The 27,589-nt window shown below is 32.6% G+C and overlaps 1 protein-coding gene across 6 annotated transcripts in view; it reads right to left on the bottom strand.

Moving 5' to 3' along the window:
- Window positions 1–27,589, bottom strand: part of LOC114328204 (cleavage and polyadenylation specificity factor subunit 1) — a 148,764-nt gene that overhangs the window by 17,785 nt on the left and 103,390 nt on the right. The window contains exon 19 of one of the 6 annotated variants that reach the window (XM_050655592.1): window positions 506–582. The exons of 1 other annotated variant lie outside the window; for it this stretch is intronic. In XM_050655592.1, coding sequence (XP_050511549.1) covers window positions 537–582 — 46 coding nt within the window. In that variant the 3' untranslated portion in view covers window positions 506–536. Of the gene's footprint in view, window positions 1–505; window positions 583–803; window positions 881–1,102; window positions 1,180–1,416; window positions 1,478–1,705; window positions 1,776–27,589 lie in introns of those variants that run through there. 4 more of the 6 variants (XM_050655598.1, XM_050655603.1, XM_050655631.1 and 1 more) reach the window with 4 other exon arrangements.

The following is a 27,589-nucleotide window of genomic DNA, read 5'->3' as shown; positions in this document are numbered from 1 at the left end:
GGCAAAATTTTGAAATATTTTTTGGTACATTAAAAATAGTAATCGTAAAGTTAAAATTTCATATTTTCACTGATTTTAGTACAATTTTCGCTTGTTCTTCTCGTGTGCTTAGTTTCGTCTCTCGTGCTCTCGTATTGTCCTAGGGCCTCGTTTTGCTATCTCGGAAACTAATTGAGCTAGAGAGACGATTTATACACCGTTTTTTTCGCAATTAAGCAAGGATTCCACCTGCCAAATTTCATAAAAATCGGTCAAGTGGTTTCGGAGGAGTTTGGCAACAAAGCCTGCGAAAGAGAATTTTATATATATAGATGTTAAACCACGAAATTTTTTTAAAAAAATAACGGTTAAAGATAGAAAAGTGAAAATTTAGGATTATATGTATCTTTTGCTTGTGAATCATATACAATTAAGAAAAATCGGTTTGTCGAAAAATAAAAAAAAATTTTAGGGGGGGCAAAGCCCCCTTATAACGTACGGCTATGAAATATAGATAACAACCTACTCCCTGTCCGGTCGAGTCCACCTGCCAAATTTCATGAAAATCGGTCAAGTGGTTTCGGAGGAGTTTGGCAACAAAGCCTGCGAAAGAGAATTTTATATATATAGATGTTAAACCACGAAATTTTTTTAAAAAAATAACGGTTAAAGATAGAAAAGTGAAAATTTAGGATTATATGTATCTTTTGCTTGTGAATCATATACAATTAAGAAAAATCGGTTTGTCGAAAAATAAAAAAAAATTTTAGGGGGGGCAAAGCCCCCTTATAACGTACGGCTATGAAATATAGATAACAACCTACTCCCTGTCCGGTCGAGTCCACCTGCCAAATTTCATGAAAATCGGTCAAGTGGTTTCGGAGGAGTTTGGCAACAAAGCCTGCGAAAGAGAATTTTATATATATAGATGTTAAACCACGAAATTTTTTTAAAAAAATAACGGTTAAAGACAGAAAAGTGAAAATTTAGGATTGTATGTATCTTTTGCTTCTGAATCATATACAATTAAGAAAAATCGGTTTGTCGAAAAATAAAAAAAAAAATTTAGGGGGGGCAAAGCCCCCTTATAACGTACGGCTATGAAATATAGATAACAACCTACTCCCTGTCCGGTCGAGTCCACCTGCCAAATTTCATGAAAATCGGTCAAGTGGTTTCGGAGGAGTTTGGCAACAAAGCCTGCGAAAGAGAATTTTATATATATAGATGTTAAACCACGAAATTTTTTTAAAAAAATAACGGTTAAAGATAGAAAAGTGAAAATTTAGGATTATATGTATCTTTTGCTTGTGAATCATATACAATTAAGAAAAATCGGTTTGTCGAAAAATAAAAAAAAATTTTAGGGGGGGCAAAGCCCCCTTATAACGTACGGCTATGAAATATAGATAACAACCTACTCCCTGACCGGTCGAGTCCACCTGCCAAATTTCATGAAAATCGGTCAAGTGGTTTCGGAGGAGTTTGGCAACAAAGCCTGCGAAAGAGAATTTTATATATATAGATGTTAAACCACGAAATTTTTTTAAAAAAATAATGGTTAAAGACAGAAAAGTGAAAATTTAGGATTGTATGTATCTTTTGCTTCTGAATCATATACAATTAAGAAAAATCGGTTTGTCGAAAAATAAAAAAAAATTTTAGGGGGGGCAAAGCCCCCTTATAACGTACGGCTATGAAATATAGATAACAACCTACTCCCTGACCGGTCGAGTCCACCTGCCAAATTTCATGAAAATCGGTCAAGTGGTTTCGGAGGAGTTTGGCAACAAAGCCTGCGAAAGAGAATTTTATATATATAGATGTTAAACCACGAAATTTTTTTAAAAAAATAACCGTTAAAGATAGAAAAGTGAAAATTTAGGATTATATGTATCTTTTGCTTGTGAATCATATACAATTAAGAAAAATTGGTTTGTCGAAAAATAAATAAAAATTTTAGGGGGGGCAAAGCCCCCTTATATTGTACGGCTATGAAATATAGATAACAACCTACTCCCTGTCCGGTCGAGTCCACCTGCCAAATTTCATGAAAATCGGTCAAGCGGTTTCGGAGGAGTACGGTAACAAAGCCTGCGAATTAGAATTTTATATATATAGATGTTAAACCACGAAATTTTTTTAAAAAAATAACCGTTAAAGATAGAAAAGTGAAAATTTAGGATTATATGTATCTTTTGCTTGTGAATCATATACAATTAAGAAAAATTGGTTTGTCGAAAAATAAAAAAAAATTTTAGGGGGGGCAAAGCCCCCTTATAACGTACGGCTATGAAATATAGATAACAACCTACTCCCTGTCCGGTCGAGTCCACCTGCCAAATTTCATGAAAATCGGTCAAGCGGTTTCGGAGGAGTACGGTAACAAAGCCTGCGAATTAGAATTTTATATATATACTAGATGACCCGGTGAACTTCGTTGCACCTTAGATAGTGTGTCAGAATTAGATAATGTGTCATATTTTGATTCTAGATCAATTGCTTAAATGCAATTGCTAGAGATCAATTACTCAAAATCAACCACTCGAAAATGAATTGTTCGACATAAAAATTGATTGAAATACAAATTGCTCGAATAAAAAAGAAAATTATATGTCCAAATATTCAATCATAATAATGCAAAGTTTGTAGGTACATAATAAAGATACATTTAATATGACAAATTATATGATATTCCACGTATACAGTACGTAAATCGTTCAGCTGGACATAGGGAACATACAATATAATATATATTTAGATACGTAAATACATACATTGTATTATTTTGAGATAATTGTGGCAACTGAGCTGTCTCGATGACAATATTTTCGGCCTCATATGAAAAGTGCCTAAGTCCCAGAATAAGCAAAAATGAGATTTTTTGCGCCATCTGATTAATATTTATGGTACGTATGCATAGCAAGGTAAAAAAAGAAAGAGTGTACTTTTTACGCACGTAAGAAGTTATACTTTTATTATATGATTGTAACGAAATCAATATACTTTAAATAGTTTATTTATATTTAATTTAAATATTAAACTAATTTTAATACTTACTACTTTCCAAAAATTAAAAAAATAAAAGAATAAAACACACACAAACACATTGAAAAATGCCACAAAGAAATGATTTCTGAACAATAAATGTTGCCAAAAATTTTAATTAAATACGTATTTCCTGGAAAAAATTATATAATAATATACTTACAATCATAAAATGTATAAAACAATAAAAAAAATAATAACTTGCATTGGGGCTCGAACCCGCTTCCCGTCGATCCCGCCGCTCGAAAGTCAAAGCGACAAAGTATATGTCATGTGGAAATGTACACCAACTGAACGTTTACGCCATAAACTTTTTGACATTGTGTTTATTTATATGAATTTAATCAAATTATTAGTTTGATTTTTGTCGAATTAAAATATTAAAATACAACAAAATATAGAGTGAGAAAACGATATATTAGATGAAGATTTGTAGAAAGTTTGTTCGTAATCAGATTATGTAAATTAAAGCATTGCCTACTAATAGGTAGGTACATTATTTTTTTTTAGATTTTCCAAATAGGTATGAAGATAAGTTTTTATTGCAATACAACTGAAACATTTAGAATTACGTATCTGTGGCTTTTCAAAACTATCTAGAAAGTCACTACAATTGTAAATTTGATTTTATTTCTGTCCTCACGACAATAAAAACTATTATAATATACAACATTTTTGTTTACCGATAACCTCCATATTGAACAATTATTGACAGATCATTTCAACACCCAATCAGAGCCTGTATAACGACTAATACCATACTGTCGGTGTGCGCATTCGCCCAGTAAAATAAAAATTCACTCCAAATCGCGCCTAAAGAAGTATAACCTCAAAAAGTTCAAAAAAGTCAATAGATGTCGCTAGAACCACAAAAAAGAATTCTATCCAACTCCATGGCGTTGATGACATTTGGAAACATGAATTAAATGTTGGAATTGTCTTCAGGAACAGATTAGAAACCGGATCTGTACCAGTTAGTATACCGTTTAATGGTTCAGGCGGTGTTTCAATTTCAGGAAGTTTCACCTTTCCTGACGCGCAACACATTCCGGCTGGCTCATTTTCAAATTTGAGGGCAATGCGGGCATTCTTTATCCATAGCACCAATTGTCACTTTTGAATGAGTATAATATTCAATATTTGGCTCATATTTGAATGCTAAACGCAGGAATGAATCAGATGTAAATACTCTATTTATCTGTTGGTGTTGTTGGTCATTGACCAGATATGCCAGATATGCGCCTCCGCCAAAATTTTGATGATTATACCAGAGATATGGTCCTTCGGCAAAACTTTTGAAATATTTTTTGGTACATTAAAAATAGTAATCGTAAAGTTAAAACTTCATATTTTCACTGATTTTAGTACAATTTTCGCTTGTTCTTTTCGTGTGCTTAGTGTCGTCTCTCGTGCTCTCGTATTGTCCTAGGGCCTCGTTTTGCTATCTCGGAAACTAATTGAGCTAGAGAGACGATTTATACACCGTTTTTTTCGCAGCAAGGAGTCCACCTGCGAAATTTCATGAAAATCGGTAAAGTGGTTTCGGAGGAGTACGGTAACAAAGCCTACGAATTAGAATTTTATATATATAGATGTTAAACCACGAATTTTTTTTTAAAAAATAACGGTTAAAGATAGAAAAGTGAAAATTTAGGATTATATGTATCTTTTGCTTCTGAATCATATACAATTAAGAAAAATCGGTTTGTCGAAAAATAAAAAAAAATTATTAGGGGGGCAGAGCCCCCTTTAGACGTACGGCTATGAAATATAGATAACAACCTACTCCCTCTCCGGTCGAGTCCACCTGCGAAATTTCATGAAAATCGGTCAAGTGGTTTCGGAGGAGTTTGGCAACAAAGCCTGCGAAAGAGAATTTTATATATATATATATATAGATGTTAAACCACGAAATTTTTTTAAAAAAATATCGGTTAAAGATAGAAAAGTGAAAATTTAGGATTATATGTATCTTTTGCTTCTGAATCATATACAATTAAGAAAAATCGGTTTGTCGAAAAATAAAAAAAAATTATTAGGGGGGCAGAGCCCCCTTTAGACGTACGGCTATGAAATATAGATAACAACCTACTCCATGTTCGGTCGAGTATACCTGCCAAATTTCACGAAAATCGGTCAAGTGGTTTCGGAGGAGTACGGTAACAAAGCCTGCGAATTAGAATTTTATATATAAAGATCTTAAACCACAAAATTTTTTTAAAAAAATAACGGTTAAAGATAGAAAAGTGAAAATTTAGGATTATATGTATCTTTTGCTTCTGAATCATATACAATTAAGAAAAATCGGTTTGTCGAAAAATAAAAAAAATTATTAGGGGGGCAGAGCCCCCTTTAGACGTACGGCTATGAAATATAGATAACAACCTACTCCCTCTCCGGTCGAGTCCACCTGCGAAATTTCATGAAAATCGGTCAAGTCGTTTCGGAGGAGTACGGTAACAAAACCTACGAATTAGAATTTTTATATATATAGATGTTAAACCACGAATTTTTTTTTTAAAAATAACGGTTAAAGATAGAAAAGTGAAAATTTAGGATTATATGTATCTTTTGCTTCTGAATCATATACAATTAAGAAAAATCGGTTTGTCGAAAAATAAAAAAAAATTATTAGGGGGGCAGAGCCCCCTTTAGACGTACGGCTATGAAATATAAATAACAACCTACTCCATGTTCGGTCGAGTATACCTGCCAAATTTCACGAAAATCGGTCAAGTGGTTTCGGAGGAGTACGGTAACAAAGCCTGCGAATTAGAATTTTATATATATAGATCTTAAACTACGAAATTTTTTTAAAAAAATAACGGTTAAAGATAGAAAAGTGAAAATTTAGGATTATATGTATCTTTTGCTTCTGAATCATATACAATTAAGAAAAATCGGTTTGTCGAAAAATAAAAAAAAATTATTAGGGGGGCAGAGCCCCCTTTAGACGTACGGCTATGAAATATAGATAACAACCTACTCCCTCTCCGGTCGAGTCCACCTGCGAAATTTCATGAAAATCGGTCTAGTGGTTTCGGAGGAGTTTGGCAACAAAGCCTGCGAAAGAGAATTTTATATATATAGATGTTAAACAACGAAATTTTTTTAAAAAAATAACGGTTAAAGATAGAAAAGTGAAAATTTAGGATTATATGTATCTTTTGCTTCTGAATCATATACAATTAAGAAAAATCGGTTTGTCGAAAAATAAAAAAAAATTATTAGGGGGGCAGAGCCCCCTTTAGACGTACGGCTATGAAATATAGATAACAACCTACTCCCTCTCCGGTCGAGTCCAACTGCCAAATTTCATGAAAATCGGTCAAGTGGTTTCGGAGGAGTACGGTAACAAAGCCTACGAATTAGAATTTTATATATATATAGATGTTAAACAACGAATTTTTTTTAAAAAAATAACGGCTAAAGATAGAAAAGTGAAAATTTAGGATTATATGTATCTTTTGCTTCTGAATCATATACAATTAAGAAAAATCGGTTTGTCGAAAAATAAAAAAAAATTATTAGGGGGGCAGAGCCCCCTTTAGACGTACGGCTATGAAATATAAATAACAACCTACTCCATGTTCGGTCGAGTATACCTGCCAAATTTCACGAAAATCGGTCAAGTGGTTTCGGAGGAGTACGGTAACAAAGCCTGCGAATTAGAATTTTATATATATAGATATTAAACTACGAAATTTTTTTATATATAACGGAAAAATAACGGTTAAAGATAGAAAAGTGAAAATTTAGGATTATATGTATCTTTTGCTTCTGAATCATATACAATTAAGAAAAATCGGTTTGTCGAAAAATAAAAAAAAAATATTAGGGGGGCAGAGCCCCCTTTAGACGTACGGCTATGAAATATAGATAACAACCTACTCCATGTTCGGTCGAGTATACCTGCCAAATTTCACGAAAATCGGTCAAGTGGTTTCGGAGGAGTTTGGCAACAAAGCCTGCGAAAGAGAATTTTATATATATAGATGTTAAACCACGAATTTTTTTTTTAAAAATAACGGTTAAAGATAGAAAAGTGAAAATTTAGGATTATATGTATCTTTTGCTTCTGAATCATATACAATTAAGAAAAATCGGTTTGTCGAAAAATAAAAAAAAATTATTAGGGGGGCAGAGCCCCCTTTAGACGTACGAAATATAGACTATAAAATATAGATAACAACCTACTCCCTCTCCGGTCGAGTCCACCTGCGAAATTTCATGAAAATCGGTCAAGTGGTTTCGGAGGAGTTTGGCAACAAAGCCTGCGAAAGAGAATTTTATATATATATAGATGTTAAACCACGAAATTTTTTTAAAAAAATAACGGTTAAAGATAGAAAAGTGAAAATTTAGGATTATATGTATCTTTTGCTTCTGAATCATATACAATTAAGAAAAATCGGTTTGTCGAAAAATAAAAAAAAATTATTAGGGGGGCAGAGCCCCCTTTAGACGTACGGCTATGAAATATAGATAGCAACCTACTCCATGTTCGGTCGAGTATACCTGCCAAATTTCACGAAAATCGGTCAAGTGGTTTCGGAGGAGTACGGTAACAAAGCCTACGAATTAGAATTTTATATATATATAGATGTTAAACCACGAATTTTTTTTAAAAAAATAACGGTTAAAGATAGAAAAGTGAAAATTTAGGATTATATGTATCTTTTGCTTCTGAATCATATACAATTAAGAAAAATCGGTTTGTCGAAAAATAAAAAAAAATTATTAGGGGGGCAGAGCCCCCTTTAGACGTACGGCTATGAAATATAAATAACAACCTACTCCATGTTCGGTCGAGTATACCTGCCAAATTTCACGAAAATCGGTCAAGTGGTTTCGGAGGAGTACGGTAACAAAGCCTGCGAATTAGAATTTTATATATATAGATCTTAAACCACGAAATTTTTTTAAAAAAATAACGGTTAAAGATAGAAAAGTGAAAATTTAGGATTATATGTATGTTTTGCTTCTGAATCATATACAATTAAGAAAAATCGGTTTGTCGAAAAATAAAAAAAAATTATTAGGGGGGCAGAGCCCCCTTTAGACGTACGGCTATGAAATATAGATAACAACCTACTCCCTCTCCGGTCGAGTCCACCTGCGAAATTTCATGAAAATCGGTCTAGTGGTTTCGGAGGAGTTTGGCAACAAAGCCTGCGAAAGAGAATTTTATATATATAGATGTTAAACCACGAAATTTTTTTAAAAAAATAACGGTTAAAGATAGAAAAGTGAAAATTTAGGATTATATGTATCTTTTGCTTCTGAATCATATACAATTAAGAAAAATCGGTTTGTCGAAAAATAAAAAAAAATTATTAGGGGGCAGAGCCCCCTTTAGACGTACGGCTATGAAATATAGATAACAACCTACTCCATGTTCGGTCGAGTATACCTGCCAAATTTCACGAAAATCGGTCAAGTGGTTTCGGAGGAGTACGGTAACAAAACCTGCGAATTAGAATTTTATATATGTAGATCTTAAACCACGAAATTTTTTTAAAAAAATAACGGTTAAAGATAGAAAAGTGAAAATTTAGGATTATATGTATCTTTTGCTTCTGAATCATATACAATTAAGAAAAATCGGTTTGTCGAAAAATAAAAAAAAATTATTAGGGGGGCAGAGCCCCCTTTAGACGTACGGCTATGAAATATAGATAACAACCTACTCCCTCTCCGGTCGAGTCCACCTGCGAAATTTCATGAAAATCGGTCAAGTGGTTTCGGAGGAGTACGGTAACAAAGCCTACGAATTAGAATTTTATATATATAGATGTTAGACCACGAATTTTTTTTTAAAAATAACGGTTAAAGATAGAAAAGTGAAAATTTAGGATTATATGTATCTTTTGCTTCTGAATCATATACAATTAAGAAAAATCGGTTTGTCGAAAAATAAAAAAAAATTATTAGGGGGGCAGAGCCCCCTTTAGACGTACGGCTATGAAATATAGATAACAACCTACTCCCTCTCCGGTCGAGTCCACCTGCGAAATTTCATGAAAATCGGTCAAGTGGTTTCGGAGGAGTTTGGCAACAAAGCCTGCGAAAGAGAATTTTATATATATATAGATGTTAAACCACGAAATTTTTTTAAAAAAATAACGGTTAAAGATAGAAAAGTGAAAATTTAGGATTATATGTATCTTTTGCTTCTGAATCATATACAATTAAGAAAAATCGGTTTGTCGAAAAATAAAAAAAAATTATTAGGGGGGCAGAGCCCCCTTTAGACGTACGGCTATGAAATATAGATAACAACCTACTCCATGTTCGGTCGAGTATACCTGCCAAATTTCACGAAAATCGGTCAAGTGGTTTCGGAGGAGTACGGTAACAAAGCCTGCGAATTAGAATTTTATATATATAGATCTTAAACCACGAAATTTTTTTAAAAAAATAACGGTTAAAGATAGAAAAGTGAAAATTTAGGATTATATGTATCTTTTGCTTCTGAATCATATACAATTAAGAAAAATCGGTTTGTCGAAAAATAAAAAAAAATTATTAGGGGGGGCAGAGCCCCCTTTAGACGTACGGCTATGAAATATAGATAACAACCTACTCCCTGTCCGGTCGAGTCCACCTGCGAAATTTCATGAAAATCGGTCAAGTGGTTTCGGAGGAGTACGGTAACAAAGCCTGCGAATTAGAATTTTATATATATATAGATGTTAAACCACGAATTTTTTTAAAAAAAATAACGGTTAAAGATAGAAAAGTGAAAATTTAGGATTATATGTATCTTTTGCTTCTGAATCATATACAATTAAGAAAAATCGGTTTGTCGAAAAATAAAAAAAAATTATTAGGGGGGCAGAGCCCCCTTTAGACGTACGGCTATGAAATATAAATAACAACCTACTCCATGTTCGGTCGAGTATACCTGCCATATTTCACGAAAATCGGTCAAGTGGTTTCGGAGGAGTACGGTAACAAAGCCTGCGAATTAGAATTTTATATATATAGATCTTAAACTACGAAATTTTTTTAAAAAAATAACGGTTAAAGATAGAAAAGTGAAAATTTAGGATTATATGTATCTTTTGCTTCTGAATCATATACAATTAAGAAAAATCGGTTTGTCGAAAAATAAAAAAAAATTATTAGGGGGCAGAGCCCCCTTTAGACGTACGGCTATGAAATATAGATAACAACCTACTCCCTCTCCGGTCGAGTCCACCTGCGAAATTTCATGAAAATCGGTCAAGTGGTTTCGGAGGAGTACGGTAACAAAGCCTACGAATTAGAATTTTATATATATATAGATGTTAAACAACGAATTTTTTTTAAAAAAATAACGGTTAAAGATAGAAAAGTGAAAATTTAGGATTATATGTATCTTTGCTTCTGAATCATATACAATTAAGAAAAATCGGTTTGTCGAAAAATAAAAAAAAATTATTAGGGGGGCAGAGCCCCCTTTAGACGTACGGCTATGAAATATAAATAACAACCTACTCCATGTTCGGTCGAGTATACCTGCCAAATTTCACGAAAATCGGTCAAGTGGTTTCGGAGGAGTACGGTAACAAAGCCTGCGAATTAGAATTTTATATATATAGATATTAAACTACGAAATTTTTTTAAAAAAATAACGGTTAAAGATAGAAAAGTGAAAATTTAGGATTATATGTATCTTTTGCTTCTGAATCATATACAATTAAGAAAAATCGGTTTGTCGAAAAATAAAAAAAAATTATTAGGGGGGCAGAGCCCCCTTTAGACGTACGGCTATGAAATATAGATAACAACCTACTCCATGTTCGGTCGAGTATACCTGCCAAATTTCACGAAAATCGGTCAAGTGGTTTCGGAGGAGTTTGGCAACAAAGCCTGCGAAAAAGAATTTTATATATATAGATGTTAAACCACGAATTTTTTTTTAAAAAATAACGGTTAAAGATAGAAAAGTGAAAATTTAGGATTATATGTATCTTTTGCTTCTGAATCATATACAATTAAGAAAAATCGGTTTGTCAAAAAATAAAAAAAAATTATTAGGGGGGCAGAGCCCCCTTTAGACGTACGGCTATGAAATATAAATAACAACCTACTCCATGTTCGGTCGAGTATACCTGCCAAATTTCACGAAAATCGGTCAAGTGGTTTCGGAGGAGTACGGTAACAAAGCCTGCGAATTAGAATTTTATATATATAGATCTTAAACCACGAAATTTTTTTTAAAAAATAACGGTTAAAGATAGAAAAGTGAAAATTTAGGATTATATGTATGTTTTGCTTCTGAATCATATACAATTAAGAAAAATCGGTTTGTCGAAAAATAAAAAAAAATTATTAGGGGGGCAGAGCCCCCTTTAGACGTACGGCTATGAAATATAGATAACAACCTACTCCCTCTCCGGTCGAGTCCACCTGCGAAATTTCATGAAAATCGGTCTAGTGGTTTCGGAGGAGTTTGGCAACAAAGCCTGCGAAAGAGAATTTTATATATATAGATAGATGTTAAACCACGAAATTTTTTTAAAAAAATGACGGTTAAAGATAGAAAAGTGAAAATTTAGGATTATATGTATCTTTTGCTTGTGAATCATATACAATTAAGAAAAATCGGTTTGTCGAAAAATAAAAAAAAATTTTAGGGGGGGCAAAGCCCCCTTATAACGTACGGCTATGAAATATAGATAACAACCTACTCCCTGTCCGGTCGAGTCCACCTGCCAAATTTCATGAAAATCGGTCAAGCGGTTTCGGAGGAGTACGGTAACACAGCCTGCGAATTAGAATTTTATATATATAGATGTTAAACCACGAAATTTTTTTAAAAAAATAACGGTTAAAGATAGAAAAGTGAAAATTTAGGATTATATGTATCTTTTGCTTGTGAATCATATACAATTAAGAAAAATCGGTTTGTCGAAAAATAAAAAAAATTTTTAGGGGGGGCAAAGCCCCCTTATAACGTACGGCTATGAAATATAGATAACAACCTACTCCCTGTCCGGTCGAGTCCACCTGCCAAATTTCATAAAAATCGGTCAAGTGGTTTCGGAGGAGTTTGGCAACAAAGCCTGCGAAAGAGAATTTTATATATATAGACTAGATGACCCGGTGAACTTCGTTGCACCTTAGATAGTGTGTCAGAATTAGATAATGTGTCATATTTTGATTCTAGATCAATTGCTTAAATGCAATTGCTAGAGATCAATTACTCAAAATCAACCACTCGAAAATGAATTGTTCGACATAAAAATTGATTGAAATACAAATTGCTCGAATAAAAAAGAAAATTATATGTCCAAATATTCAATCATAATAATGCAAAGTTTGTAGGTACATAATAAAGATACATTTAATATGACAAATTATATGATATTCCACGTATACAGTACGTAAATCGTTCAGCTGGACATAGGGAACATACAATATAATATATATTTAGATACGTAAATACATACATTGTATTATTTTGAGATAATTGTGGCAACTGAGCTGTCTCGATGACAATATTTTCGGCCTCATATGAAAAGTGCCTAAGTCCCAGAATAAGCAAAAATGAGATTTTTTGCGCCATCTGATTAATATTTATGGTACGTATGCATAGCAAGGTAAAAAAAGAAAGAGTGTACTTTTTACGCACGTAAGAAGTTATACTTTTATTATATGATTGTAACGAAATCAATATACTTTAAATAGTTTATTTATATTTAATTTAAATATTAAACTAATTTTAATACTTACTACTTTCCAAAAATTAAAAAAATAAAAGAATAAAACACACACAAACACATTGAAAAATGCCACAAAGAAATGATTTCTGAACAATAAATGTTGCCAAAAATTTTAATTAAATACGTATTTCCTGGAAAAAATTATATAATAATATACTTACAATCATAAAATGTATAAAACAATAAAAAAAATAATAACTTGCATTGGGGCTCGAACCCGCTTCCCGTCGATCCCGCCGCTCGAAAGTCAAAGCGACAAAGTATATGTCATGTGGAAATGTACACCAACTGAACGTTTACGCCATAAACTTTTTGACATTGTGTTTATTTATATGAATTTAATCAAATTATTAGTTTGATTTTTGTCGAATTAAAATATTAAAATACAACAAAATATAGAGTGAGAAAACGATATATTAGATGAAGATTTGTAGAAAGTTTGTTCGTAATCAGATTATGTAAATTAAAGCATTGCCTACTAATAGGTAGGTACATTATTTTTTTTTAGATTTTCCAAATAGGTATGAAGATAAGTTTTTATTGCAATACAACTGAAACATTTAGAATTACGTATCTGTGGCTTTTCAAAACTATCTAGAAAGTCACTACAATTGTAAATTTGATTTTATTTCTGTCCTCACGACAATAAAAACTATTATAATATACAACATTTTTGTTTACCGATAACCTCCATATTGAACAATTATTGACAGATCATTTCAACACCCAATCAGAGCCTGTATAACGACTAATACCATACTGTCGGTGTGCGCATTCGCCCAGTAAAATAAAAATTCACTCCAAATCGCGCCTAAAGAAGTATAACTTCAAAAAGTTCAAAAAAGTCAATAGATGTCGCTAGAACCACAAAAAAGAATTCTATCCAACTCCATGGCGTTGATGACATTTGGAAACATGAATTAAATGTTGGAATTGTCTTCAGGAACAGATTAGAAACCGGATCTGTACCAGTTAGTATACCGTTTAATGGTTCAGGCGGTGTTTCAATTTCAGGAAGTTTCACCTTTCCTGACGCGCAACACATTCCGGCTGGCTCATTTTCAAATTTGAGGGCAATGCGGGCATTCTTTATCCATAGCACCAATTGTCACTTTTGAATGAGTATAATATTCAATATTTGGCTCATATTTGAATGCTAAACGCAGGAATGAATCAGATGTAAATACTCTATTTATCTGTTGGTGTTGTTGGTCATTGACCAGATATGCCAGATATGCGCCTCCGCCAAAATTTTGATGATTATACCAGAGATATGGTCCTTCGGCAAAACTTTTGAAATATTTTTTGGTACATTAAAAATAGTAATCGTAAAGTTAAAACTTCATATTTTCACTGATTTTAGTACAATTTTCGCTTGTTCTTTTCGTGTGCTTAGTGTCGTCTCTCGTGCTCTCGTATTGTCCTAGGGCCTCGTTTTGCTATCTCGGAAACTAATTGAGCTAGAGAGACGATTTATACACCGTTTTTTTCGCAGCAAGGAGTCCACCTGCGAAATTTCATGAAAATCGGTAAAGTGGTTTCGGAGGAGTACGGTAACAAAGCCTACGAATTAGAATTTTATATATATAGATGTTAAACCACGAATTTTTTTTTAAAAAATAACGGTTAAAGATAGAAAAGTGAAAATTTAGGATTATATGTATCTTTTGCTTCTGAATCATATACAATTAAGAAAAATCGGTTTGTCGAAAAATAAAAAAAAATTATTAGGGGGGCAGAGCCCCCTTTAGACGTACGGCTATGAAATATAGATAACAACCTACTCCCTCTCCGGTCGAGTCCACCTGCGAAATTTCATGAAAATCGGTCAAGTGGTTTCGGAGGAGTTTGGCAACAAAGCCTGCGAAAGAGAATTTTATATATATATATATAGATGTTAAACCACGAAATTTTTTTAAAAAAATATCGGTTAAAGATAGAAAAGTGAAAATTTAGGATTATATGTATCTTTTGCTTCTGAATCATATACAATTAAGAAAAATCGGTTTGTCGAAAAATAAAAAAAAATTATTAGGGGGGCAGAGCCCCCTTTAGACGTACGGCTATGAAATATAGATAACAACCTACTCCATGTTCGGTCGAGTATACCTGCCAAATTTCACGAAAATCGGTCAAGTGGTTTCGGAGGAGTACGGTAACAAAGCCTGCGAATTAGAATTTTATATATAAAGATCTTAAACCACAAAATTTTTTTAAAAAAATAACGGTTAAAGATAGAAAAGTGAAAATTTAGGATTATATGTATCTTTTGCTTCTGAATCATATACAATTAAGAAAAATCGGTTTGTCGAAAAATAAAAAAAATTATTAGGGGGGCAGAGCCCCCTTTAGACGTACGGCTATGAAATATAGATAACAACCTACTCCCTCTCCGGTCGAGTCCACCTGCGAAATTTCATGAAAATCGGTCAAGTGGTTTCGGAGGAGTACGGTAACAAAACCTACGAATTAGAATTTTATATATATATAGATGTTAAACCACGAATTTTTTTTTAAAAAATAACGGTTAAAGATAGAAAAGTGAAAATTTAGGATTATATGTATCTTTTGCTTCTGAATCATATACAATTAAGAAAAATCGGTTTGTCGAAAAATAAAAAAAAATTATTAGGGGGGCAGAGCCCCCTTTAGACGTACGGCTATGAAATATAAATAACAACCTACTCCATGTTCGGTCGAGTATACCTGCCAAATTTCACGAAAATCGGTCAAGTGGTTTCGGAGGAGTACGGTAACAAAGCCTGCGAATTAGAATTTTATATATATAGATCTTAAACTACGAAATTTTTTTAAAAAAATAACGGTTAAAGATAGAAAAGTGAAAATTTAGGATTATATGTATCTTTTGCTTCTGAATCATATACAATTAAGAAAAATCGGTTTGTCGAAAAATAAAAAAAAATTATTAGGGGGGCAGAGCCCCCTTTAGACGTACGGCTATGAAATATAGATAACAACCTACTCCCTCTCCGGTCGAGTCCACCTGCGAAATTTCATGAAAATCGGTCTAGTGGTTTCGGAGGAGTTTGGCAACAAAGCCTGCGAAAGAGAATTTTATATATATAGATGTTAAACAACGAAATTTTTTTAAAAAAATAACGGTTAAAGATAGAAAAGTGAAAATTTAGGATTATATGTATCTTTTGCTTCTGAATCATATACAATTAAGAAAAATCGGTTTGTCGAAAAATAAAAAAAAATTATTAGGGGGGCAGAGCCCCCTTTAGACGGACGGCTATGAAATATAGATAACAACCTACTCCCTCTCCGGTCGAGTCCAACTGCCAAATTTCATGAAAATCGGTCAAGTGGTTTCGGAGGAGTACGGTAACAAAGCCTACGAATTAGAATTTTATATATATATATAGATGTTAAACAACGAATTTTTTTTAAAAAAATAACGGCTAAAGATAGAAAAGTGAAAATTTAGGATTATATGTATCTTTTGCTTCTGAATCATATACAATTAAGAAAAATCGGTTTATCGAAAAATAAAAAAAAATTATTAGGGGGGCAGAGCCCCCTTTAGACGTACGGCTATGAAATATAAATAACAACCTACTCCATGTTCGGTCGAGTATACCTGCCAAATTTCACGAAAATCGGTCAAGTGGTTTCGGAGGAGTACGGTAACAAAGCCTGCGAATTAGAATTTTATATATATAGATATTAAACTACGAAATTTTTTTATATATAACGGAAAAATAACGGTTAAAGATAGAAAAGTGAAAATTTAGGATTATATGTATCTTTTGCTTCTGAATCATATACAATTAAGAAAAATCGGTTTGTCGAAAAATAAAAAAAAAATATTAGGGGGGCAGAGCCCCCTTTAGACGTACGGCTATGAAATATAGATAACAACCTACTCCATGTTCGGTCGAGTATACCTGCCAAATTTCACGAAAATCGGTCAAGTGGTTTCGGAGGAGTTTGGCAACAAAGCCTGCGAAAGAGAATTTTATATATATAGATGTTAAACCACGAATTTTTTTTTTTTTAAATAACGGTTAATGATAGAAAAGTGAAAATTTAGGATTGTATGTATCTTTTGCTTCTGAATCATATACAATTAAGAAAAATCGGTTTGTCGAAAAATAAAAAAAAATTATTAGGGGGGCAGAGCCCCCTTTAGACGTACGAAATATAGACTATAAAATATAGATAACAACCTACTCCCTCTCCGGTCGAGTCCACCTGCGAAATTTCATGAAAATCGGTCTAGTGGTTTCGGAGGAGTTTGGCAACAAAGCCTGCGAAAGAGAATTTTATATATATAGATAGATGTTAAACCACGAAATTTTTTTAAAAAAATGACGGTTAAAGATAGAAAAGTGAAAATTTAGGATTATATGTATCTTTTGCTTGTGAATCATATACAATTAAGAAAAATCGGTTTGTCGAAAAATAAAAAAAAATTTTAGGGGGGGCAAAGCCCCCTTATAACGTACGGCTATGAAATATAGATAACAACCTACTCCCTGTCCGGTCGAGTCCACCTGCCAAATTTCATGAAAATCGGTCAAGCGGTTTCGGAGGAGTACGGTAACACAGCCTGCGAATTAGAATTTTATATATATAGATGTTAAACCACGAAATTTTTTTAAAAAAATAACGGTTAAAGATAGAAAAGTGAAAATTTAGGATTATATGTATCTTTTGCTTGTGAATCATATACAATTAAGAAAAATCGGTTTGTCGAAAAATAAAAAAAATTTTTAGGGGGGGCAAAGCCCCCTTATAACGTACGGCTATGAAATATAGATAACAACCTACTCCCTGTCCGGTCGAGTCCACCTGCCAAATTTCATAAAAATCGGTCAAGTGGTTTCGGAGGAGTTTGGCAACAAAGCCTGCGAAAGAGAATTTTATATATATAGACTAGATGACCCGGTGAACTTCGTTGCACCTTAGATAGTGTGTCAGAATTAGATAATGTGTCATATTTTGATTCTAGATCAATTGCTTAAATGCAATTGCTAGAGATCAATTACTCAAAATCAACCACTCGAAAATGAATTGTTCGACATAAAAATTGATTGAAATACAAATTGCTCGAATAAAAAAGAAAATTATATGTCCAAATATTCAATCATAATAATGCAAAGTTTGTAGGTACATAATAAAGATACATTTAATATGACAAATTATATGATATTCCACGTATACAGTACGTAAATCGTTCAGCTGGACATAGGGAACATACAATATAATATATATTTAGATACGTAAATACATACATTGTATTATTTTGAGATAATTGTGGCAACTGAGCTGTCTCGATGACAATATTTTCGGCCTCATATGAAAAGTGCCTAAGTCCCAGAATAAGCAAAAATGAGATTTTTTGCGCCATCTGATTAATATTTATGGTACGTATGCATAGCAAGGTAAAAAAAGAAAGAGTGTACTTTTTACGCACGTAAGAAGTTATACTTTTATTATATGATTGTAACGAAATCAATATACTTTAAATAGTTTATTTATATTTAATTTAAATATTAAACTAATTTTAATACTTACTACTTTCCAAAAATTAAAAAAATAAAAGAATAAAACACACACAAACACATTGAAAAATGCCACAAAGAAATGATTTCTGAACAATAAATGTTGCCAAAAATTTTAATTAAATACGTATTTCCTGGAAAAAATTATATAATAATATACTTACAATCATAAAATGTATAAAACAATAAAAAAAATAATAACTTGCATTGGGGCTCGAACCCGCTTCCCGTCGATCCCGCCGCTCGAAAGTCAAAGCGACAAAGTATATGTCATGTGGAAATGTACACCAACTGAACGTTTACGCCATAAACTTTTTGACATTGTGTTTATTTATATGAATTTAATCAAATTATTAGTTTGATTTTTGTCGAATTAAAATATTAAAATACAACAAAATATAGAGTGAGAAAACGATATATTAGATGAAGATTTGTAGAAAGTTTGTTCGTAATCAGATTATGTAAATTAAAGCATTGCCTACTAATAGGTAGGTACATTATTTTTTTTTAGATTTTCCAAATAGGTATGAAGATAAGTTTTTATTGCAATACAACTGAAACATTTAGAATTACGTATCTGTGGCTTTTCAAAACTATCTAGAAAGTCACTACAATTGTAAATTTGATTTTATTTCTGTCCTCACGACAATAAAAACTATTATAATATACAACATTTTTGTTTACCGATAACCTCCATATTGAACAATTATTGACAGATCATTTCAACACCCAATCAGAGCCTGTATAACGACTAATACCATACTGTCGGTGTGCGCATTCGCCCAGTAAAATAAAAATTCACTCCAAATCGCGCCTAAAGAAGTATAACTTCAAAAAGTTCAAAAAAGTCAATAGATGTCGCTAGAACCACAAAAAAGAATTCTATCCAACTCCATGGCGTTGATGACATTTGGAAACATGAATTAAATGTTGGAATTGTCTTCAGGAACAGATTAGAAACCGGATCTGTACCAGTTAGTATACCGTTTAATGGTTCAGGCGGTGTTTCAATTTCAGGAAGTTTCACCTTTCCTGACGCGCAACACATTCCGGCTGGCTCATTTTCAAATTTGAGGGCAATGCGGGCATTCTTTATCCATAGCACCAATTGTCACTTTTGAATGAGTATAATATTCAATATTTGGCTCATATTTGAATGCTAAACGCAGGAATGAATCAGATGTAAATACTCTATTTATCTGTTGGTGTTGTTGGTCATTGACCAGATATGCCAGATATGCGCCTCCGCCAAAATTTTGATGATTATACCAGAGATATGGTCCTTCGGCAAAACTTTTGAAATATTTTTTGGTACATTAAAAATAGTAATCGTAAAGTTAAAACTTCATATTTTCACTGATTTTAGTACAATTTTCGCTTGTTCTTTTCGTGTGCTTAGTGTCGTCTCTCGTGCTCTCGTATTGTCCTAGGGCCTCGTTTTGCTATCTCGGAAACTAATTGAGCTAGAGAGACGATTTATACACCGTTTTTTTCGCAGCAAGGAGTCCACCTGCGAAATTTCATGAAAATCGGTAAAGTGGTTTCGGAGGAGTACGGTAACAAAGCCTACGAATTAGAATTTTATATATATAGATGTTAAACCACGAATTTTTTTTTAAAAAATAACGGTTAAAGATAGAAAAGTGAAAATTTAGGATTATATGTATCTTTTGCTTCTGAATCATATACAATTAAGAAAAATCGGTTTGTCGAAAAATAAAAAAAAATTATTAGGGGGGCAGAGCCCCCTTTAGACGTACGGCTATGAAATATAGATAACAACCTACTCCCTCTCCGGTCGAGTCCACCTGCGAAATTTCATGAAAATCGGTCAAGTGGTTTCGGAGGAGTTTGGCAACAAAGCCTGCGAAAGAGAATTTTATATATATATATATATAGATGTTAAACCACGAAATTTTTTTAAAAAAATATCGGTTAAAGATAGAAAAGTGAAAATTTAGGATTATATGTATCTTTTGCTTCTGAATCATATACAATTAAGAAAAATCGGTTTGTCGAAAAATAAAAAAAAATTATTAGGGGGGCAGAGCCCCCTTTAGACGTACGGCTATGAAATATAGATAACAACCTACTCCATGTTCGGTCGAGTATACCTGCCAAATTTCACGAAAATCGGTCAAGTGGTTTCGGAGGAGTACGGTAACAAAGCCTGCGAATTAGAATTTTATATATAAAGATCTTAAACCACAAAATTTTTTTAAAAAAATAACGGTTAAAGATAGAAAAGTGAAAATTTAGGATTATATGTATCTTTTGCTTCTGAATCATATACAATTAAGAAAAATCGGTTTGTCGAAAAATAAAAAAAATTATTAGGGGGGCAGAGCCCCCTTTAGACGTACGGCTATGAAATATAGATAACAACCTACTCCCTCTCCGGTCGAGTCCACCTGCGAAATTTCATGAAAATCGGTCAAGTGGTTTCGGAGGAGTACGGTAACAAAACCTACGAATTAGAATTTTATATATATATAGATGTTAAACCACGAATTTTTTTTTAAAAAATAACGGTTAAAGATAGAAAAGTGAAAATTTAGGATTATATGTATCTTTTGCTTCTGAATCATATACAATTAAGAAAAATCGGTTTGTCGAAAAATAAAAAAAAATTATTAGGGGGGCAGAGCCCCCTTTAGACGTACGGCTATGAAATATAAATAACAACCTACTCCATGTTCGGTCGAGTATACCTGCCAAATTTCACGAAAATCGGTCAAGTGGTTTCGGAGGAGTACGGTAACAAAGCCTGCGAATTAGAATTTTATATATATAGATCTTAAACTACGAAATTTTTTTAAAAAAATAACGGTTAAAGATAGAAAAGTGAAAATTTAGGATTATATGTATCTTTTGCTTCTGAATCATATACAATTAAGAAAAATCGGTTTGTCGAAAAATAAAAAAAAATTATTAGGGGGGCAGAGCCCCCTTTAGACGTACGGCTATGAAATATAGATAACAACCTACTCCCTCTCCGGTCGAGTCCACCTGCGAAATTTCATGAAAATCGGTCTAGTGGTTTCGGAGGAGTTTGGCAACAAAGCCTGCGAAAGAGAATTTTATATATATAGATGTTAAACAACGAAATTTTTTTAAAAAAATAACGGTTAAAGATAGAAAAGTGAAAATTTAGGATTATATGTATCTTTTGCTTCTGAATCATATACAATTAAGAAAAATCGGTTTGTCGAAAAATAAAAAAAAATTATTAGGGGGGCAGAGCCCCCTTTAGACGTACGGCTATGAAATATAGATAACAACCTACTCCCTCTCCGGTCGAGTCCAACTGCCAAATTTCATGAAAATCGGTCAAGTGGTTTCGGAGGAGTACGGTAACAAAGCCTACGAATTAGAATTTTATATATATATAGATGTTAAACAACGAATTTTTTTTAAAAAAATAACGGCTAAAGATAGAAAAGTGAAAATTTAGGATTATATGTATCTTTTGCTTCTGAATCATATACAATTAAGAAAAATCGGTTTGTCGAAAAATAAAAAAAAATTATTAGGGGGGCAGAGCCCCCTTTAGACGTACGGCTATGAAATATAAATAACAACCTACTCCATGTTCGGTCGAGTATACCTGCCAAATTTCACGAAAATCGGTCAAGTGGTTTCGGAGGAGTACGGTAACAAAGCCTGCGAATTAGAATTTTATATATATAGATATTAAACTACGAAATTTTTTTATATATAACGGAAAAATAACGGTTAAAGATAGAAAAGTGAAAATTTAGGATTATATGTATCTTTTGCTTCTGAATCATATACAATTAAGAAAAATCGGTTTGTCGAAAAATAAAAAAAAAATATTAGGGGGGCAGAGCCCCCTTTAGACGTACGGCTATGAAATATAGATAACAACCTACTCCATGTTCGGTCGAGTATACCTGCCAAATTTCACGAAAATCGGTCAAGTGGTTTCGGAGGAGTTTGGCAACAAAGCCTGCGAAAGAGAATTTTATATATATAGATGTTAAACCACGAATTTTTTTTTAAAAATAACGGTTAAAGATAGAAAAGTGAAAATTTAGGATTATATGTATCTTTTGCTTCTGAATCATATACAATTAAGAAAAATCGGTTTGTCGAAAAATAAAAAAAAATTATTAGGGGGGCAGAGCCCCCTTTAGACGTACGAAATATAGACTATAAAATATAGATAACAACCTACTCCCTCTCCGGTCGAGTCCACCTGCGAAATTTCATGAAAATCGGTCAAGTGGTTTCGGAGGAGTTTGGCAACAAAGCCTGCGAAAGAGAATTTTATATATATATAGATGTTAAACCACGAAATTTTTTTAAAAAAATAACGGTTAAAGATAGAAAAGTGAAAATTTAGGATTATATGTATCTTTTGCTTCTGAATCATATACAATTAAGAAAAATCGGTTTGTCGAAAAATAAAAAAAAATTATTAGGGGGGCAGAGCCCCCTTTAGACGTACGGCTATGAAATATAGATAGCAACCTACTCCATGTTCGGTCGAGTATACCTGCCAAATTTCACGAAAATCGGTCAAGTGGTTTCGGAGGAGTACGGTAACAAAGCCTACGAATTAGAATTTTATATATATATAGATGTTAAACCACGAATTTTTTTTAAAAAAATAACGGTTAAAGATAGAAAAGTGAAAATTTAGGATTATATGTATCTTTTGCTTCTGAATCATATACAATTAAGAAAAATCGGTTTGTCGAAAAATAAAAAAAAATTATTAGGGGGGCAGAGCCCCCTTTAGACGTACGGCTATGAAATATAAATAACAACCTACTCCATGTTCGGTCGAGTATACCTGCCAAATTTCACGAAAATCGGTCAAGTGGTTTCGGAGGAGTACGGTAACAAAGCCTGCGAATTAGAATTTTATATATATAGATCTTAAACCACGAAATTTTTTTAAAAAAATAACGGTTAAAGATAGAAAAGTGAAAATTTAGGATTATATGTATGTTTTGCTTCTGAATCATATACAATTAAGAAAAATCGGTTTGTCGAAAAATAAAAAAAAATTATTAGGGGGGCAGAGCCCCCTTTAGACGTACGGCTATGAAATATAGATAACAACCTACTCCCTCTCCGGTCGAGTCCACCTGCGAAATTTCATGAAAATCGGTCTAGTGGTTTCGGAGGAGTTTGGCAACAAAGCCTGCGAAAGAGAATTTTATATATATAGATGTTAAACCACGAAATTTTTTTAAAAAAATAACGGTTAAAGATAGAAAAGTGAAAATTTAGGATTATATGTATCTTTTGCTTCTGAATCATATACAATTAAGAAAAATCGGTTTGTCGAAAAATAAAAAAAAATTATTAGGGGGCAGAGCCCCCTTTAGACGTACGGCTATGAAATATAGATAACAACCTACTCCATGTTCGGTCGAGTATACCTGCCAAATTTCACGAAAATCGGTCAAGTGGTTTCGGAGGAGTACGGTAACAAAACCTGCGAATTAGAATTTTATATATGTAGATCTTAAACCACGAAATTTTTTTAAAAAAATAACGGTTAAAGATAGAAAAGTGAAAATTTAGGATTATATGTATCTTTTGCTTCTGAATCATATACAATTAAGAAAAATCGGTTTGTCGAAAAATAAAAAAAAATTATTAGGGGGGCAGAGCCCCCTTTAGACGTACGGCTATGAAATATAGATAACAACCTACTCCCTCTCCGGTCGAGTCCACCTGCGAAATTTCATGAAAATCGGTCAAGTGGTTTCGGAGGAGTACGGTAACAAAGCCTACGAATTAGAATTTTATATATATAGATGTTAAACCACGAAATTTTTTTAAAAAAATAACGGTTAAAGATAGAAAAGTGAAAATTTAGGATTATATGTATCTTTTGCTTGTGAATCATATACAATTAAGAAAAATGGGTTTGTCGAAAAATAAAAAAAAATTTTAGGGGGGGCAAAGCCCCCTTATAACGTACGGCTATGAAATATAGATAACAACCTACTCCCTGTCCGGTCCAGTCCACCTGCCAAATTTCATGAAAATCGGTCAAGTGGTTTCGGAGGAGTTTGGCAACAAAGCCTGCGAAAGAGAATTTTATATATATAGATAGATGTTAAACCACGAAATTTTTTTAAAAAAATAACGGTTAAAGATAGAAAAGTGAAAATTTAGGATTATATGTATCTTTTGCTTCTGAATCATATACAATTAAGAAAAATCGGTTTGTCGAAAAATAAAAAAAAATTATTAGGGGGGCAGAGCCCCCTTTAGACGTACGGCTATGAAATATAGATAACAACCTACTCCATGTTCGGTCGAGTATACCTGCCAAATTTCACGAAAATCGGTCAAGTGGTTTCGGAGGAGTACGGTAACAAAGCCTGCGAATTAGAATTTTATATATATAGATCTTAAACCACGAAATTTTTTTAAAAAAATAACGGTTAAAGATAGAAAAGTGAAAATTTAGGATTATATGTATCTTTTGCTTCTGAATCATATACAATTAAGAAAAATCGGTTTGTCGAAAAATAAAAAAAAATTATTAGGGGGGGCAGAGCCCCCTTTAGACGTACGGCTATGAAATATAGATAACAACCTACTCCCTCTCCGGTCGAGTCCACCTGCGAAATTTCATGAAAATCGGTCAAGTGGTTTCGGAGGAGTGCGGTAACAAAGCCTACGAATTAGAATTTTATATATATATAGATGTTAAACCACGAATTTTTTTAAAAAAAATAACGGTTAAAGATAGAAAAGTGAAAATTTAGGATTATATGTATCTTTTGCTTCTGAATCATATACAATTAAGAAAAATCGGTTTGTCGAAAAATAAAAAAAAATTATTAGGGGGGCAGAGCCCCCTTTAGACGTACGGCTATGAAATATAAATAACAACCTACTCCATGTTCGGTCGAGTATACCTGCCATATTTCACGAAAATCGGTCAAGTGGTTTCGGAGGAGTACGGTAACAAAGCCTGCGAATTAGAATTTTATATATATAGATCTTAAACTACGAAATTTTTTTAAAAAAATAACGGTTAAAGATAGAAAAGTGAAAATTTAGGATTATATGTATCTTTTGCTTCTGAATCATATACAATTAAGAAAAATCGGTTTGTCGAAAAATAAAAAAAAATTATTAGGGGGCAGAGCCCCCTTTAGACGTACGGCTATGAAATATAGATAACAACCTACTCCCTCTCCGGTCGAGTCCACCTGCGAAATTTCATGAAAATCGGTCAAGTGGTTTCGGAGGAGTACGGTAACAAAGCCTACGAATTAGAATTTTATATATATATATAGATGTTAAACAACGAATTTTTTTTAAAAAAATAACGGTTAAAGATAGAAAAGTGAAAATTTAGGCAGTCCATTCACTTTACAAATTCCCAACTGTAAACAAACGCACGTGGAAGCTAAACAGGGCCGTACTGAGGTGTATCATATGATTTTTAAAAATATTTACTTTTGAAACTAATACCGTAAGAATTGCTTGAAATTTAATTGCAAACAAAATTTTATGTTCTTTTTAAGGGGAAAGGCGCAAAATATCGGCTGTCAAAATTTTTAATGTGTTTTAAATTGTATTAATTTTTTTCGATTCCTGAGAAAACTAATAAGTATTTTTGAAAAATTTAAACGCAGAATAAAATATTGCCTTATTACCGAGGGTCAAGAGTCCCTTAGAATAAATAAAAAGTTTCTTTTTAGTGAAATATTTGCAATTAAAAATCACCCTAAATTTTCTCCTTTATTTTCACCCCTGTAACTTATTAAAATAAACATTATAGAAGTTTTCAGGGACTTTCGGCCCTCAACAATAATGTAATCTTTCATTCTGCCTTTAAATTTTTCAAAAATATTTATTAGTTTTCACAGGACAGGAAAAAAATGAATAGGTACATTTAAAACACATTGAACATTTTGACAGGCGAAATTTTGCGCCTATGTCCTTAAGAAAAATGTGGTAAAATAAAATATTCATTAACTGAGATGATAACTGAGGAAATGAAACTTTTTGAAACATCAATAAATTAAAATATAAGTTTCTCTTGCCTTTATAAAAGTGATTACCACAAGCTATTTTTACTTTTGATGAATAAATACTTTGTGCATGGATACTAAACGTTCACTACACAGACTACACACTATAAAACTTATAACTAACTATAAAACACGACCAGTCTTAATTAATAACTCAACAATAACTACTGTAAAGTACATAACACAAAATAATATTATCTTAAAAACCAACACGCTAAAAAATACTATTTGAATTTGCAGAGGCAGACTGACAAGTTAGGACCTGTAAAATGAGAAACCACCTCGTTTAGGGCGATAAATTATATTTAATAGCTTCTTGACGAATGAGTGGACGAATCGTTAGCACGTGCGTTTGTTTATGTTGGGAATTTGCTATGTGAATGTGGTGTATATGTATCTTTGCTTCTGAATCATATACAATTAAGAAAAATCGGTTTGTCGAAAAATAAAAAAAAATTATTAGGGGGGCAGAGCCCCCTTTAGACGTACGGCTATGAAATATAAATAACAACCTACTCCATGTTCGGTCGAGTATACCTGCCAAATTTCACGAAAATCGGTCAAGTGGTTTCGGAGGAGTACGGTAACAAAGCCTGCGAATTAGAATTTTATATATATAGATATTAAACTACGAAATTTTTTTACAAAAATAACGGTTAAAGATAGAAAAGTGAAAATTTAGGATTATATGTATCTTTTGCTTCTGAATCATATACAATTAAGAAAAATCGGTTTGTCGAAAAATAAAAAAAAATTATTAGGGGGGCAGAGCCCCCTTTAGACGTACGGCTATGAAATATAGATAACAACCTACTCCATGTTCGGTCGAGTATACCTGCCAAATTTCACGAAAATCGGTCAAGTGGTTTCGGAGGAGTTTGGCAACAAAGCCTGCGAAAAAGAATTTTATATATATAGATGTTAAACCACGAATTTTTTTTTAAAAAATAACGGTTAAAGATAGAAAAGTGAAAATTTAGGATTATATGTATCTTTTGCTTCTGAATCATATACAATTAAGAAAAATCGGTTTGTCGAAAAATAAAAAAAAATTATTAGGGGGGCAGAGCCCCCTTTAGACGTACGGCTATGAAATATAGATAACAACCTACTCCCTCTCCGGTCGAGTCCACCTGCGAAATTTCATGAAAATCGGTCAAGTGGTTTCGGAGGAGTTTGGCAACAAAGCCTGCGAAAGAGAATTTTATATATATATAGATGTTAAACCACGAATTTTTTTTAAAAAAATAACGGTTAAAGATAGAAAAGCGAAAATTTAGGA

This window comes from Diabrotica virgifera, chromosome 1 (assembly GCF_917563875.1).
Source record: "Diabrotica virgifera virgifera chromosome 1, PGI_DIABVI_V3a".
NCBI classification, from domain to species: domain Eukaryota; kingdom Metazoa; phylum Arthropoda; class Insecta; order Coleoptera; family Chrysomelidae; genus Diabrotica; species Diabrotica virgifera.
The sequence above is the reverse complement of the archived record's forward strand: the minus strand, read 5'-3'. Positions and strand labels throughout refer to the sequence as shown.